Below are 15,111 nucleotides of genomic sequence, written 5' to 3'. Positions count from 1 at the left end.
CACCATTCTACCTGTCTTGTCTCCAACAAATGCTTTTGAAAGGTTATTCCGAGAGTAGGTGATCCTAGCGAATCCCCACATGAGATATCGCACTCATAATTAAGTGACAATGCCAGAGAAGTCGGTCTTTGGAGGATATAGTGACACGTTTTGCCAGCCCTCGACTTCCTCTCGGGCCTAACAACACCCGTGCCAATTTACTGTATTTTCCAAACACTGACTTAAATGGCATTACTTTTATATAATGGGTTACCAACATATTAAAATAATGATTTACATATTTTAATTAAACAAAAATTGTGGATGAATTTATTCATACTATTTCATCCTTTCACAAGAAACAGTCCCGACACAAATGTAGGGTTGCTACCCAAGTCGGGTGGTCGTTCGTTTTCTATCCGTTTGCCAGAGACACGAACCAGTAGTTCAGTCTTGTTGTTTTGTTCGAAATGTTCAATTTTTATATTGCCAAACTGGCTGGCAATGTTCTTATCCCTTGCTTGCTTGCTAGCTCGCCAACTATGGCTAACTTATAGTCACGTCAAACAGTGCAGCCAGAATAACAACAGTAGCTGCATTTTTAATTGTTTATGCTGTTTTCTTGTAACATTTATTTGGATACATCAATAACAATGAGCCAATGAGGTGCGATTTCACCGGGCAAGAAAATGTACTTTCTCATCAGGACACTGTTGTTCAGAGGAGCTAGCCAACAACATAGCTAACACAATCACTTCAAACTGAAGCTGGAAAGACTGCAAACTAGCTACACTTTGTTTCGTTTTTACCTTTTTTCAATTTACATTTCTTTGTATATATCCATAAAAATTATGCCAGCTGATTCATGATTTCGACTGGCTGCGAAACTCTGCCTGCCTGTCTGTCTCGTCACGACTCCCGACACGTTCATTACTATGGACAGCTGGAGATCAAATTTTAATATTTAAACAATGTTGCAAAAATCAGAGAGACAGACAGCAAGGTTTATACAAATTCTAGCCCTGCCAGTGATTGGCTGCTGAAAACTAAATGTTAGTCTAAAAGAAATGTGAGATAATGTCATACCCTTATTGATCAGGCCACACCTCACCACACCCACCAAACGGGAGCAAACAGAAACGTACCCATGCACCGTTTTGGGGGAAATGTGTCATTCAATACAAACGTAGCAAACGTTGGAGCGAACTGAACACAACACTGCCTGCAGGTAGCTGTTCTAGCCCTGCCAATGATTGGCTGCAGTGGGCGGGGTCACATATAGGTATTTCAGTCAACACAGACCAGAAATGTGTTAAAGAAAGGATAAACGTAGAACGTGAAGCAATTCTCAAATAGCTCCTTTCAACTAATCAAGAGAAGCCCTAGAGTGCAAGAAACAACAGAAAAGGATAACATCAAGAAGAAAAAAACAGAATGGGATTTATTAATTGGATGGTGATTTTCGCCTTGATAGGCATAGGCTCTCAGGTAAGAAGGAAGACTTTTAATTTTTTACTGTGAAGCTTTATACCTGTGCTATTTGTGTAGGACATAGCATATATTTCAAATACATTACTATTGCAATAACATCAAAGAACATGAATGAGGAATGAGGAATGAGCTATCTAGAGGGAACACTGCCTTATTGACTGGCATACCTGTCATCAGGTGTACTGTAAGATTAACCTTGAGTAGGGAACATTCATTCCAGGAAAGTGATTGCTTGAATTTCATAAAACTTCTGGTATGAACATTGTGTAATATAATTTGTTTTACATTCCCTTAAAAGTATTATATATATATATTTCTTACGGTTTTTACTTCCTTTTCTGTTTTTACTTCCAGAGTTCAGCTTCATCAGGTAAAACATTTATATTTTTGTCACAATACATGTACATTCCTAAACAATTTTTTCAACTGCAGAAAATGATGGTCGGATGAAAGTGGATTAAAATAATCCTGATTATTACACTAGAATGATCATGTAATTGTAATACATGTATGCAATAGTAGTGCTATAATATTTTCTAATTTGATCCAGACATGAACCCAGCATTTGACAGTGATTCTATCTCTCTCCTCATATAGAAATCACAGTGTCGATATTCACCGTAACATCTAAGAGTATGACAGTGCAGTGGAGCAGATGCTCAGGAGCCAGTTCCTACAAGATCACAGCAACCTCCAAGAACTCCCTGGATGCCTCAGCCTTCGCCCAGTTCGGTGCCAACTCTGTGATGGGCTCCATCAACTCTCTAACCCCCAACAACATGTACATCATCAGGGCTGAGGCCATGGATAACAGCCTGAATGTTTTGAGCCAGGCTGAAGTAGAAGAGACCACCGGTAAAATCAGTGTCTCCTATGTCTCCTATGTGACCCTAAGGAGATGATGGTGAAACAATAGGCTATACATTATGTTGTGATCTCGTAATATTCTGTCATTAATCACCGCTCCAGGGCCAGTTCTGTTTTTCTCTCTCATCAGAGCTATAAGGGAATATATAAAATCTGTATTTAGAGCAATGTTAAGGGACAACCTCTCATAAGAAATATAAAGTATATTATAACAGTGGGCTTATAGTGAAAAATAAAACCAGGTATGATTATTGTGGTGTAACTGGTTACAATCCTTACATTTCCATCTCCTTACGTGAGTTTCAACAATTCCCTCTTCTTGTTTTTTTTCCTACTGTAGCTTCTGAGGTGCCCACCATCAACATGGCAACATCAAAACAGAGTGAGAGCATGACCGTGGAGTTCACTCAGGTGTCCGGGGCCACTTCCTACATCCTGCGTGCCGAGACCGCCGACATGGCCTTCTTCTACGAAACCGAGGTGTCCTCTTCCCCTGGGACCGTGCTCAACCTTCAGGCCTACACCGACTACACTCTCAGTGTCATGTCCATCAACAGCGGAGGCAGGAGCCAGCCTTCCCTCCCTGTGGTAGCAAAGACAGGTATTGTCCCTTGTATCTCACATTCACATTCACCGTCTGTTGGGGGGAAAGAAAAAAAAACACAAGAGTATGAAAGCCTGGTATAAAGAAATTAGTCATTGATAGGGAAAACAGTAACAACCTTTATCTCCAGTGCCCCCACCATAAGTCACTCGATCTCTTTGCTGACGTAAATGAGCCAAAGCCAGGAAGAGGATTGTAGCTACATACCTGACCTTAAAAACTTGATTTCAGATGAGGTATTGCAAATCCGGTACTTTCCTCTATTAGTGAGATGCTCTTGCTGCCCTGAGGAGGGAGGTATGCGCTGTAATTATATCTGACCCCTCTCCATACACAAAGAGATTTACCTAACTGGGTTGACAACTGAGAACACTGTGTTGGTTACCCTGGGAATAGGACCTGAGTTAGTCAGTCTATCGGATATCTTCATGTACCAAAACAAGCCACCAGCAGTTTCATCCTATTGTGTTGTGGTTTGACCTTCTTTAGAAGGCAGAGGAGAGGGAGAGAATTTTGATCGTCTCAAATCTCAGTCATGTAGTAGTACATTGTAAAGTGATCCCACAGAACAGAAAATACACTTTAGAGCTTTCTGAATGATATCACACAAATAAAAGGCAAACCATGAACACCCCCAACACAGACAAACAAATACACACTCTACATAACATGTCTCATTGCTGTCTCTCTCCTAAAGTGGTTGCTGCGCCCAAGCTCAACTCCACCTCTCTCAGCAATGACACCATTGTGGTGGGGTGGGAGCCTGTGGACCACGTTTTCCTGTACACCATTAGCATCATCATGGAGGGCTCAGACAGCAGGGTGAAGCTCAACACCACTGACACCAGCGTGACCTTCTCTGGCCTGGAGGCTGGGACAACCTATTGCATCAAGGGCAATGCCTGGGACCCCGAGAAAAGACAGGGAGACGACTTCACCGTCTGCCAGATCACACGTAAGGAAGAGAGGGGATTTTTGGTTAGCAAGTACACTCTTCAGTGTTACACTGCCCTGTTTCATTTTCTTCAGAAAATGTACCTGATCTAGCTTTATTTAACTTTCAGTTAATGAGGCCTTTTTGAGACCTGATAGGGATAGGGTGGAGCAAATGGCAAGCAAGAGCGCCAATTTGTGCAGTATATTTGTAAGCACGTTTAGGATTCGTCTAGGTCTGTACCTAATTGTGTGTGTGCTCATGTTGTTTCTCTCTCCTCCCTCCAGGTCCATGCATCCCTGTGCTCACTGAGTTGGAGGTGAGGATGGTGGGCTCTGAGGCCGGTCTGTCTGTGTCCTGGGCTCCATCTCAGGGGGCAGGGGAGTACCTGGCCTTCAGCTCAGAGGGGCTGAACTGTACCTCTACCACCGGCACCTGCACCCTGGCCCCCGTGGGGTGTGGCCAGAGACACACCGTCACCGTGACAGCCATCAACGAGGGAGGACCCAGCATCCCTTCTGCTCCTGAGGAGTTCATCACCTGTGCGTAGACATATCAATCAATCAGTCAATCAATCAAGCAAACAAATCAATTGTTTGTTATATGGCAGGTTTGTGACATCTAGTAATAGAAGACACAAACCTGCTATGTAAAGCACAGCATATTGATACACTTGAGATCATTCTACTATTTCATCAACGCATGAGATGCATATGTAAGGTACTAACAACACAGGAATTTATTGAAAGTAACATGAATAACTCAACCTTTAGCCACTATTACAGACATGTAATAACCATATGATGAACATCTAATAACTGCACACTCTGCCGTGTGTTTCCCTTCAGTCCCCTGCCCACCAGAGCCTCTGCGTGTGGAGGAGACCAAGGCAGGTAATTGCTCTGTGTTGTGGGACGCCATACCCTACACCGACACTTACGTGGCCTTCATCAAGAGGGATGATGGTCAGGAGGAGAGGTGCAACACCAGCTCCACCAGCTGTAACTATCACTGCCAGTGTGGATACACCTACCTGATGACTGTGTTCGCCTTCAGCCTGGCTGGATCCAGCCCACCGGGCCCCGTGCTCAACTACACCACCTGTAAGTAGAAGCTTTAGCTCTACAGTCTAGCGGTGTGCCAGAGACCCAGCACACATAATGTGCCTCTGAAATCACGCTATTTAAAAAATAAATACAATTTTTTCACACAAGTCTCATTCACCTCATTGAATGGGGGATCTAAATAAATATGAATGCTGATAGATGTTCTTCAGATAGCCCACATCAGTTCATATTCACAATGATATAAATACTGAAATAAATATATTCCATGTCTCTCTCTCTCTTTCTTACTCTCTCCCTTTATCTCTCTGTCCATCCCCAGTACCCTGTTGTCCCGAGGACGTGTTCATCTCCCTGGCCTCCCCCGGCACCCTGGAGATCATGTGGTCAGCAGTGCGCGGGGCTGAGGTGTACGAGACGCGGGCGGTGGAAGGGTCAGAGGTCATCCTGTGTAACGACACGGCACCAGTGTGCGCTCTCTCCGACCTCACCTGTAACAGCCCCTACAGTGTGGTGGTGATCCCCTGTAATGAGATTAGAGGGTGCAACCACACCTGCAGATCACACACTAAGGAGACAGGTAACACAAACATCTTTAAGAAAAATTGCCACATAGAAGTGTCTGCTAACTAATCATATCACCAGTTTATTTGGATGAATGGGAAAACATGATGTGTGTCATTACAACCACAGGTAAAAGATCACTGTGACGCTAACCCTCCCCATGCCACTTCCTCTCTCCTTCACTTTCTCTTTCTCAGCTCCCTGTATGCCAGAGATCCTGAATGTGACCCAGATCAACACCACCAGTGTCAATGTCAGCTTTAGTACTCCCAACAGAGCAGGTACCACCTACAAAGTGAGCGTAGTGGCCCAGGACAACAGAAACACCTGCACTTCCAGAGGAACGTCCTGTGAGATACTTGACCTGCCCTGTGGCGAGGTCTATGAGGTCAGCGCCATAGCAACCACCACCGTGGGCGACAGTTTTCCCAGCTACAGTATTCCACTGGAAACAGGTAGGGAACCATGGAAACTATATGGAGAAAGGGAAAGGTTTTGGTTAATTCGTTTGGACTACTGGTATCACTTGTTACTGGTGATGTTGTGGTGAACATTTTATGAAGTTGTTCATTCAGCTATCTGCAGATAGATTAAAAAAAAGAAGTATACATTTCTCACAATTGTGCTTTCCATTCGTCCTCTAGCACCCTGTTGCCCGGCAACCTTTAACGTTGAACAGGTGACTCAGGCCATGACAAATGTCACCTGGTCGATGGCGAGAGGCACACACACCTACATGACCTCTCTGACCTCACCGAAAGGCACCGCCCGCTGCCACACCCTGGACACCCACTGCCTGATGGGATGCATCACCTGCGGAACAAACTACACCGTCAGCATGGAGGCCATCAGCCGCACTGGACACATGTCTGAGTGCACCTATCATGGCTTCTCATCCAGTGAGTGACAGATAGATAGACTAATAGATCCCAGCTTCTCATCCAATGAGTGAAAGACAGAAGCACCTATCATAGCAACAATGGGACCACTGAGTCAGTGGAATGGAAAAATGGAAAACGTTCTAGGTGAATTACTGACTCTAGGTGAATTACACACAATTCATTTCTATAACATTAAGTTACAAAAGAGTTTGATCAAAAGAGTTTGATCATAGCCAAGTACATTTTAACATCCACATACCATTGCGCCCTGCACAGTTGCCACTCTTGTGCCTTACTGAACTATCTTTCCCTCCCAGGTGCTTGTTGTCCATCGGGCGTGAAGCTGTACAGGATGGCCAACAACACACTGCGTGTATACTGGCGTTCCACTGGCGGTCTCCATAACTACACGGCCAAGATGGTTGGTAGCCAGTCCAACTACACCTGCACCCCTCCCCCCGGGGGCAACACCTGTGAAGTGCCGGAGATCATGTGTGGGGACGTCTACAACGTAGTGGTGGCCCCTCTCACCCAGGACGGAGCCATGGTCCAGTTCTGCCCCCAGAGGATGTACTCAGGTAGGCTACTCAATACCACAATACCACTTGAAAGATCTACATACATAATCTAAAAGGAAATTACATTTCAGTCTAGTTAATTTTGCTTTGTTTGTATAGCATGGTTTTACAAAGCCATTGGCATATACCAGATTATTATCCTCTCTAGGTTTCTTCCTAGGTTCTGGCCTTTCTAGGGAGTTTTTCCTAGCCACCGTGCTTCTACACCTGCATTGCTTGCTGTTTGGGGTTTTAGGCTGGGTTTCTGTACAGCACTTTGTGACATCAGCTGATGTAAAAAGGGCTTTACAAATACATTTGATTGATTGATTGATTAACATATTCTTGTCTGATTTCAGTTTCCTGCTCGGGAAGCAATGTTGGAATGGGTATGTTTTTGAGTTTTTTTCCATAAATGATCTGTAGCCTAGTATTGGTTTTCACAGACTCAAGCCTATGGTATTTTGTGGGATAAAATGGAGGGGAAATTATGCATCAGTGCTAAATGTATTCACTTCTCTAACATTTCTCAAATATATTCTTTCCCACAGTAATCTATCGAGGAAAGAGAAGTTTGGACTAGCAGATGGTATGTATCATGCAATTTCTCATCAGTTTGAGTCAGAGCACCCCTAGTACACAATCCAAACATACACTCATAATACTATAACTACTGCATTTACCATTATCTCCCAAAGTAGCTCCCATGTCATCCCAGCTGAACACACTCTAGGAATAAATAGCCTTTGAGCGGCAGATCGAATCACAGCAGAGCACAACAGGAAGTATTAAACTGAATTTATGGGTCAATACCCTGTCAGAGTGAATAGGGTTTTCAGCCATAGATCTTTATATACAGTATTTATATGTTTTATTGTCACATACACATTTCACTGCACCTATCCAGTGTACCAGGTATGAAGGTAAAACCCAGATGCAGACAGCGTTGAATTAACAACAGGTTAATAATCCAACAGGTGCAGGCAATATACAGGTCAAGGCTGGCAGGGGTCAGTAAACCAGAGGTGGGGCAACGGTACCGGACGGCGGGCTGGCAAAGGTCAATAATCCAGAGGTGGGGCAAAGGTACAGGTCGGCAGGCAGGCTCAGGGGCAGGCAGAGTGGTCAGGCAGGCGGGCTCAGAGTCAGGACAGGCAAGGGTCAAAACCAGGAGGGCGAGAAAAAGACAGACTGGGAAAAGCAGGCGCAGAGAACGAAAACGCTGGTTGACTTGACAAACAAGATGAACTGGCAACCGACAAACAGAGAACACAGGTATAAATACACAGGGGATAATGGGGAAGATGGGCGACACCTGGAGGAGGGGGGTGGAGACAATCACAAAGACAGGTGCAACAGATCAGGGTGTGTAATTTTACAGGAACAGCTGTAGTATAGTTGAAGTAACATAATCGATATAGGGAAATTAAACTTTCTAATAAATAGATAGTTGATATAAAACACTATTATGAGAATTACAAAAACTGATGAAACTGAAGATCTCATACAACGCTGTGTACTACTCCCTTCATAGAAGGCCCCAGTCGAAGGCCTTAAAGACAATTTCAGTATATTCAGAGACAATGATCAGCACTACAACGTTTTTATGGTTATTACTTGACCTTACTGGTAATCTCTGAACATCTTGACTGACGATCTTGCCTTAATGGCCACATGTACTCATAAAATCTTCACCCGGCAAAGCCAGAAGAGGACTTTGCCACCCCTCAAAGCCTGGTTCCTCTCTAGCTTTGTTCTTAGGTTCCTGCCTTCTGGGGAGTTTTTCTTAGCCACTGTGCTTCTACATTGCTTGCTCTTTTGGGGGTTTTGGCTGAGTATCTGTAAAGCACTGTAAAGAGCTTTATAAAATACATTTGATTGATCTAAACATTTGCTTCTGTACCATTTAAACTAAATAAGTTATAGCACTATACAGCTATTTGCTACTGTACTGTTAATTATATACAATTGTTGCCAATAAAGGGGGTGATTTAGAATCCCCAGACACTCTGTTAACAGGTTCTGGTGTCATACTATGAAGATTTATGTAATTCAATTGTTTTTTGGAGGAAAACCTATTGTCAACTGTTCCCAAAACATTTTCATTATAGCAATATACAGCTATTTTCCACTGTATTGTTAATTCTATAGAAGTTGTCTCCAATAAGGGAGGGGGGTGATTTGGAGTCCTCAGACACCCCGCTAATCAGATCTGGTGACAAACTATGAAGATTTGCAATCAGTGATTGATATGGAGGGGGACTGGAGGGACTTCATGGCAAAATAACTGATATCAAATAATTTGACAAATACTCCAACATCCTCTTCTATATACGTGAGAGCAAGAGAGAGAGAAAAGGTTGAAACATCAGGTCCCAGACAAGGTATCCACTGGGCACAGACGTCATTTCAACAACAAGTTAACAAACTATTATCATTTCTTGTAGGCCTATTTTGTTTCAATCAAAGTCTGCGGCGCGTTGAGTTTTGGCTGCATGAGAAAAAATGAAAGAATGTGCAGCTTCAGATAAAAAATGACAGGTGTTTTTGTAAACCACACCATTGCCTCGTTTTATATCACATTCCAATGATAAAACTGGGGGGGATAAAAAGGCAATTTCAGAATGTGTGTGTGGGGGGCGCATGTCCCCATCCCCAGTGAAATTTGTGCCCCTGCTTACATGCTATTATATTTGTATCTGTTATGTAAAATACTAATTTATCATTATGTAATCTTGCCAGAATCTGATTCAGCTTTGATTTAACTTTATTAAATGAGCAGCGAGCACCATTATGAGAAGTGATCATATTTGTATTGCTAGTAATAATAATCATAAGTGATGAGGCCTACGCCTACTAGTCTTACTCTAGTGACTCCACATCCCGCATGAGGGAGCGTAATCATCGACTGACACTAATTAGCATAACGCAATGGACATAAATATTGCTAGAAAATATTCCTATTCATGAAAATCACAAGTGAAATATATTGAGACACAGCTTAGCCTTTTGTTAATCACCCTGTCATCTCAGATTTTCAAAATATGCTTTACAGCCAAAGCTAGACAAGCATTTGTGTAAGTTTATCGATAGCCTAGTATAGCATTTTGTCCAGCTAGCAGCAGGTAACTTGGTCACGGAAATCAGAAAAGCAATCAAATTAAATCGTTTACCTTTGATGAGCTTTGGATGTTTTCACTCACGAGACTCCCAGGTAGATAGCCAATGTTCATTTTTTCCCAAAATATTATTTTTGTAGGCGAAATAGCTCCATTTGTTCTTCACATTTGGCTGAGAAATCACCCGGAAATTGCAGTCACGAAAACACCAAAAAAGATTCCAAATTAGCTCCATAATATCGACAGAAACATGGCAAACCTTGTTTATAATCAATGTGTTTTTCAAATATATATTCGATAATATATCCACCGGGACAATTGGTTTTTCAGTAGGACCGATTGGAATAATGGCTACCTCTGTATTTTACACGAGAATCACTCTGAGAGCATCAGGTGACCACTTGCGCAATGTAGCCGCTTACGGGTATTCTTCAACATAAATGCGTAAAACTACGTCACAATGCTGTAGATACCTTGGGGAATACGGGAAAAAGTAATCTGGTTGATAGCCCATTCACTGCTCAATAGGGACGTATTAGAACGCAGCGCTTTCAAAACATGAGATCCATAATATCGACAGAAACATGGCAAACGTTTTTTAAAACCAACCCTCAAGGTGTTTTTCAAATATCTATTCGATAATATATCAACCGGGACAGGTGGCTTCTTAGTAGGAAAGAGAGAAACAATGTCCGCATTTGTCTATTACGCACAAAACAATCTGAGAGCCTCCGGCTGACCACTGACGCAATGTTGTCGTTCAGGCTCATTTTTCAAAATAAAAGCCTGAAACTATGCATTGTGACACTAGACACATTAGGGAAGCCATAGACAAAGGAATCTGGTTGATTACCCATTCACTGCTCAATAGGGACGCATAGGAACGTACAGCTTTCTAAATAAGAGTCCCTTCTGGATTGGATTTTTCTCAGGCTTTCGCCTGCAATATCAGTTCTGTTATACTCACAGACAATATTTTTACAGTTTTGGAAACTTTAGAGTGTTTTCTAAGCTGTCAATTATATGCATATTGTAGCATCTTGTCCTGACAAAATATCCTGTTTACTACGGGAACGTTATTTTTCCAAAAATGAAAATACTGCCCCCTAGTCACAAAAGGTTTTAAGGGTTATTTTAAACTATTTGAGCGGCCTTCGAATTGTGGTGCTGAAAGGCAGCAGTGGTCACGTATCGTTCTGGGTTCCACAGCGCAAGGGGGTCCATGGAGTCTTAGGAACTTCATGGCAGACACGCGGGGAATTGGATCCTAGATCTCGTTGGTGTAAGGACAGTACTCGGACAGTAGGGCGAGTTCAAGTGCGTTGTAGAAGACTCTTTTGATGACAGCCGTTTTAGCAAGCCCCTGGTGGAGTTTTCTGCCTGTGGTTGTTCTTGTTACGTTGGATTTGGTCCACACAGTGGTCAAGCCTCCGATGGATTTGTCTTTGCACACACGCCTACAGTTCATCATTTGTGCCACCGCCATAGAGAAAGAATACATGGAAGAAACCACCATTTACAACCTGGTCTCAGAGCATTTCGTATTATTCTGTGCATAAATTCGAGATGCTCATTAATTTTCAAAAACGTACGATATGTTATGAATTCTAGCTAGCTGGCTAACGTTAGCTAGGCTAGGGGTTAGGATTTTTTCCCCCCACCTTTATTTAACCAGGTAGGCTAGTTGAGAACAAGTTCTCATTTGCAACTGCAACCTGGCCGTAGATAAAGCAAAGCAGTTTGACACATACAACAACACAGAGTTACACATGGAATACACAAACATACAGTCAATAATACAGTAGAAAAGTCTATATACAGTATGTGCAAATGAGGTAGGATGAGGGAGGGTGAGGTAGTTGGATGGGCTATTTACAGATGGGATATGTACAGGTGCAGTAATCTGTGAGCTGCTCTGGCAGCTGGTGCTTAAAGCTAGTGAGTGAGATATGAGTCTCCAGCTTCAGTGATTTTTGCAGTTCGTTCCAGTCATTGGCAGCAGAGAACTGGAATGAAAGGCGGCCAAAGATAGAATTGGCTTTGGGGGTGACCAGTGAGATATACCTGCTGGAGCACGTGCTACGGGTGGGTGTTGCTATGGTGACCAGTGAGCTGAGATAAGGCGGGGCTTTACCTTGCAGAGACTTGTAGATGACCTGGAGCCAATGGGTTTGGCTGGTTTGGTTTGAATGTGAAGCGAGGGCCAGCCAACGAGAGCGTACAGGTCGCAGTGGTGGGTAGTATATGGGGCTTTGGTGACAAAATGGATGGCACTGTGATAGACTGCATCCAGTTTGCTGAGCAGAGTGTTGGAGGCTATTTTGTAAATGACATCGCCGAAGTCGAGGATCGGTAGGATGGTCAGTTTTACGAGGGTATGTTTGGCAACATGAGTGAAGGATGCTTTGTTGCAAAATAGGAAGCCAATTCTAGATTTAATTCTGGATTGGAGATGCTTAATGTGAGTCTGGAAGGAGAGTTTACAGTCTAACCAGACACCTAGGTATTTGTAGTTGTCCACATATTCTAAGTCAGAACTGTCCAGAGTAGTGATGCTAGATGGGCGGCCAGGTGTGGGCAGCGATCGGTTGAAGAACATGCATTTAGTTTTACTTGCATTTAAGAGCAGTTTGAGACCACGGAAAGTTGTATGGCATTGAAGCTCGTATGGAGGATAGATAACACAGTGTCCAAAGAAGGGCCAGAGGTATACAGAATGGTGTCGTATGAGTAGAAGTGGATCAGAGAATCACCAGCAGCAAGAGCGACATCATTGATGTATACAGAGAAGAGAGTCGGCCCGAGAATTGAACCCTGTGGCTCCCCCATAGAGACTGCCAGAGGTCCGGACACTAGGCCCTCCGATTTGACACACTGAACTCTATCAGAGAAGTAGTTGGTGAACCAGGCGAGGCAATCATTTGAGAAACCAAGGCTGTTGAGTCTGCCGATAAGAATGTTGTGATTGACAGAGTCGAAAGCCTTGGCCAAGTCAATGAATACTGCTGCACTGTAATGTCTCTTATCGATGGTGGTTATGATGTTGTTTAGGACCTTGAGCGTAGCTGAGCTGCACCCATGACCAGCTCTGAAACCAGATTGCATAGCAAAGTAGGTACGGTGGGATTCGAAATGGTCGGTGATCTGTTTGTTAACTTGGCTTTCGAAGACCTTAGAAAGGCAGGGTAGGATAAATATAGGTCTGTAGCAGTTTGGGTCTAGAGTGTCTCCCCCTTTGAAGAGGGGGATGACCGAGGCAGCTTTCCAATCTATGGGAATCTCAAACGATACGAAAGCGAGGTTAAGTTTAAAGGGTTAAGGTTAGGGTTAGCTAAAAGGGTTAAGGTTACGGAAAGGGTTATCTAACATGCTAAGTAGTTGCAAAGTAGATTTTAAAAAGTAATAAGTAGTTGAAAAGTTAATTAGCTAAAATACTAAAGTTGTCCATGATAAGATTCAAACTCGTAAACTTTTGTTTGCTAGTCGTTCATTTTATACAACCACCTTCCACCCCGAGCAACCACCCTACTTTCGTTTTTGCCTTAAGTAACCATCTGTCTTATGTAACCATAGCAAACGCAACATATCAAACTAATTTGAGTCTCTGGGATTTATGTTTACTATGTTAGGTCCAGTCTATGACACCAGACTGCCATTTAGGCTAGCTACCAATAGGCATCTATAGCCTACATATTTATTTAGTTTGGCGTTCTATCATTTTCATGGCATTTTAGTGGAAATCAGGCCTAAATATATTTTATTTAGAATTTATCAGAATGAATTTTCTATAAATTATTTTACCATGCAGCTCCGTGTATTCTCAAACTGAAAAAAGTGACACCTCTTCCTCCCGCTATGGCAGCACTACATCCCTGCTTATGACAGTATGTGATAACAGGCTATACAGCCTACTAGGCTTACTAGTGATTTAACCCACCACTTGCATTAGCCCAGATCCATAGGCTACATTATATTCACATCAATCCACCTGTTGCATTCATAACCACGGGAAGTAGGGGTGCTGACCCGGCTAGGGGAGGAGATTCAAGATAGCTTGGAGTGAAATTTCCTATCTTCAAAAGTCGGCAGGCCTATAATAGTGTAAACGTTTTTTTTTTTTTAAACAGCACTGAAGTATAGTCACCATTTGCCATTGACTTAATAAGTTGATTGTGGCCTGGCTGCTCAATGTGCCTGCTCGCTTCTACTTGCTAGCTTCATTGACAAACAGTTGGAACTTAGCTAGCTATTAAGTGATTCAGGTACTGATAAACAGTGTGTAGCTTGTGCTTTATCTATGATAGTTTTACTGCTTGCCGATTATGAAGTTGTAGACATGTTATTGTTCTCAGAAATCAGTCCTGAGCACGCAGCCAGACTTTCCCGACTCGAAAGAATGCTAAGCAGTGCACTGACCAGTTTTTCATGCACATGTTTTAACTTCAGAAATACTGCACCAAAGACCTTAGCTCGATGTCAAATTGCACTACTAAGACCTCTAAAACGTCTAAATTAGTTACAGCTTTTTTGATGGATCTTAAATTAATTCTGGCTATTTTAAAGAAATGGCTATGCTGTTGCTATGGTGACTCAGGAGGGACAAACAGAAACTGCCAGGGTACAATATCCAAACATAACATACCCACATCAAACCACACCACCAAGACAACTCTCGTTTGGCTTCAGTCATGGCCGCCATCATTACTTAATGAGCAATCTTCAAAACCGGGCCAAATCAGGAAGTGCAATTGTCCTTTTAACATGCCTAATAAATGTTTTTTTTTTCATGTTATTCTTCTCTGCTTTCACAGTTCCCAGTCCCGTAGATATCAGGAGGAGCAGAAACAAGCTTCTCATTCCCCCAACAAGTCTACCTAATCCCCAAGAGGAAGTGAACCTCTACAAAATATCCCAGCCTAAATTATAGTTTAGTTTAAGACCTGTTTTTTGGATGTGCAAAACATCTATAGTTACTGATCTGAACAAATATACTGAATTAAACAACAAATTCATCCTGAATAAGTAGCTTTATTTTTATCTAACACTTTTTT

At 42.7% G+C, this 15,111-nt stretch overlaps 1 protein-coding gene and 1 long non-coding RNA gene across 7 annotated transcripts; one reads left to right on the top strand and one right to left on the bottom strand.

Moving 5' to 3' along the window:
* Positions 1-1,349: 1,349 nt before the first annotated feature.
* On the top strand, positions 1,350-14,998 carry LOC112250401 (fibronectin type III domain-containing protein 7). The gene is made up of 14 exons (XM_024420509.2): positions 1,350-1,467; positions 1,825-1,840; positions 2,068-2,325; positions 2,678-2,938; positions 3,639-3,896; positions 4,163-4,417; positions 4,724-4,978; positions 5,262-5,519; positions 5,701-5,958; positions 6,148-6,402; positions 6,702-6,962; positions 7,301-7,330; positions 7,493-7,530; positions 14,872-14,998. The coding sequence occupies exons 1-13, from the start codon at positions 1,414-1,416 to the stop codon at positions 7,522-7,524; spliced, it is 2,451 nt and encodes an 816-aa protein (XP_024276277.1). The 5' UTR covers positions 1,350-1,413; the 3' UTR covers positions 7,525-7,530; positions 14,872-14,998.
* Positions 1,395-14,947, bottom strand: LOC112250405. Of its 6 annotated transcripts, XR_006083290.1 has the most exons (9): positions 6,644-6,779; positions 6,122-6,316; positions 5,231-5,975; positions 4,909-4,976; positions 4,119-4,415; positions 3,667-3,882; positions 3,327-3,424; positions 3,149-3,226; positions 1,395-2,974 (listed from the first exon to the last, which is right to left on the bottom strand). It is a non-coding gene; the product is annotated as an uncharacterized LOC112250405 (long non-coding RNA). The 6 variants fall into 6 exon arrangements; XR_006083286.1 differs by adding an exon at positions 14,703-14,947 and having other exon boundaries at positions 3,149-3,882; positions 6,644-6,855; XR_002953523.2 differs by having other exon boundaries at positions 1,395-2,469; positions 2,617-2,974; positions 3,149-3,882.
* Positions 14,999-15,111: the final 113 nt, after the last annotated feature.

The sequence above is a fragment of the Oncorhynchus tshawytscha genome, linkage group LG01, assembly GCF_018296145.1.
Source record: "Oncorhynchus tshawytscha isolate Ot180627B linkage group LG01, Otsh_v2.0, whole genome shotgun sequence".
Lineage (NCBI taxonomy): Eukaryota > Metazoa > Chordata > Actinopteri > Salmoniformes > Salmonidae > Oncorhynchus > Oncorhynchus tshawytscha.
Note: the sequence above shows the minus strand (reverse complement) of the source record. Positions and strands in the feature narration are given on the sequence as shown.

Bases quoted from the DNA above. Each gene is read 5' to 3' on its own strand.
- LOC112250401 (XM_024420509.2), top strand. From the start codon at position 1,414: ATGGGATTTATTAATTGGATGGTGATTTTCGCCTTGATAGGCATAGGC. The intron at 3,897-4,162 runs GTAAGGAAGAGA...TCCTCCCTCCAG, and splicing joins CACCGTCTGCCAGATCACAC to GTCCATGCATCCCTGTGCTC. The intron at 5,520-5,700 runs GTAACACAAACA...TCTCTTTCTCAG, and splicing joins ATCACACACTAAGGAGACAG to CTCCCTGTATGCCAGAGATC.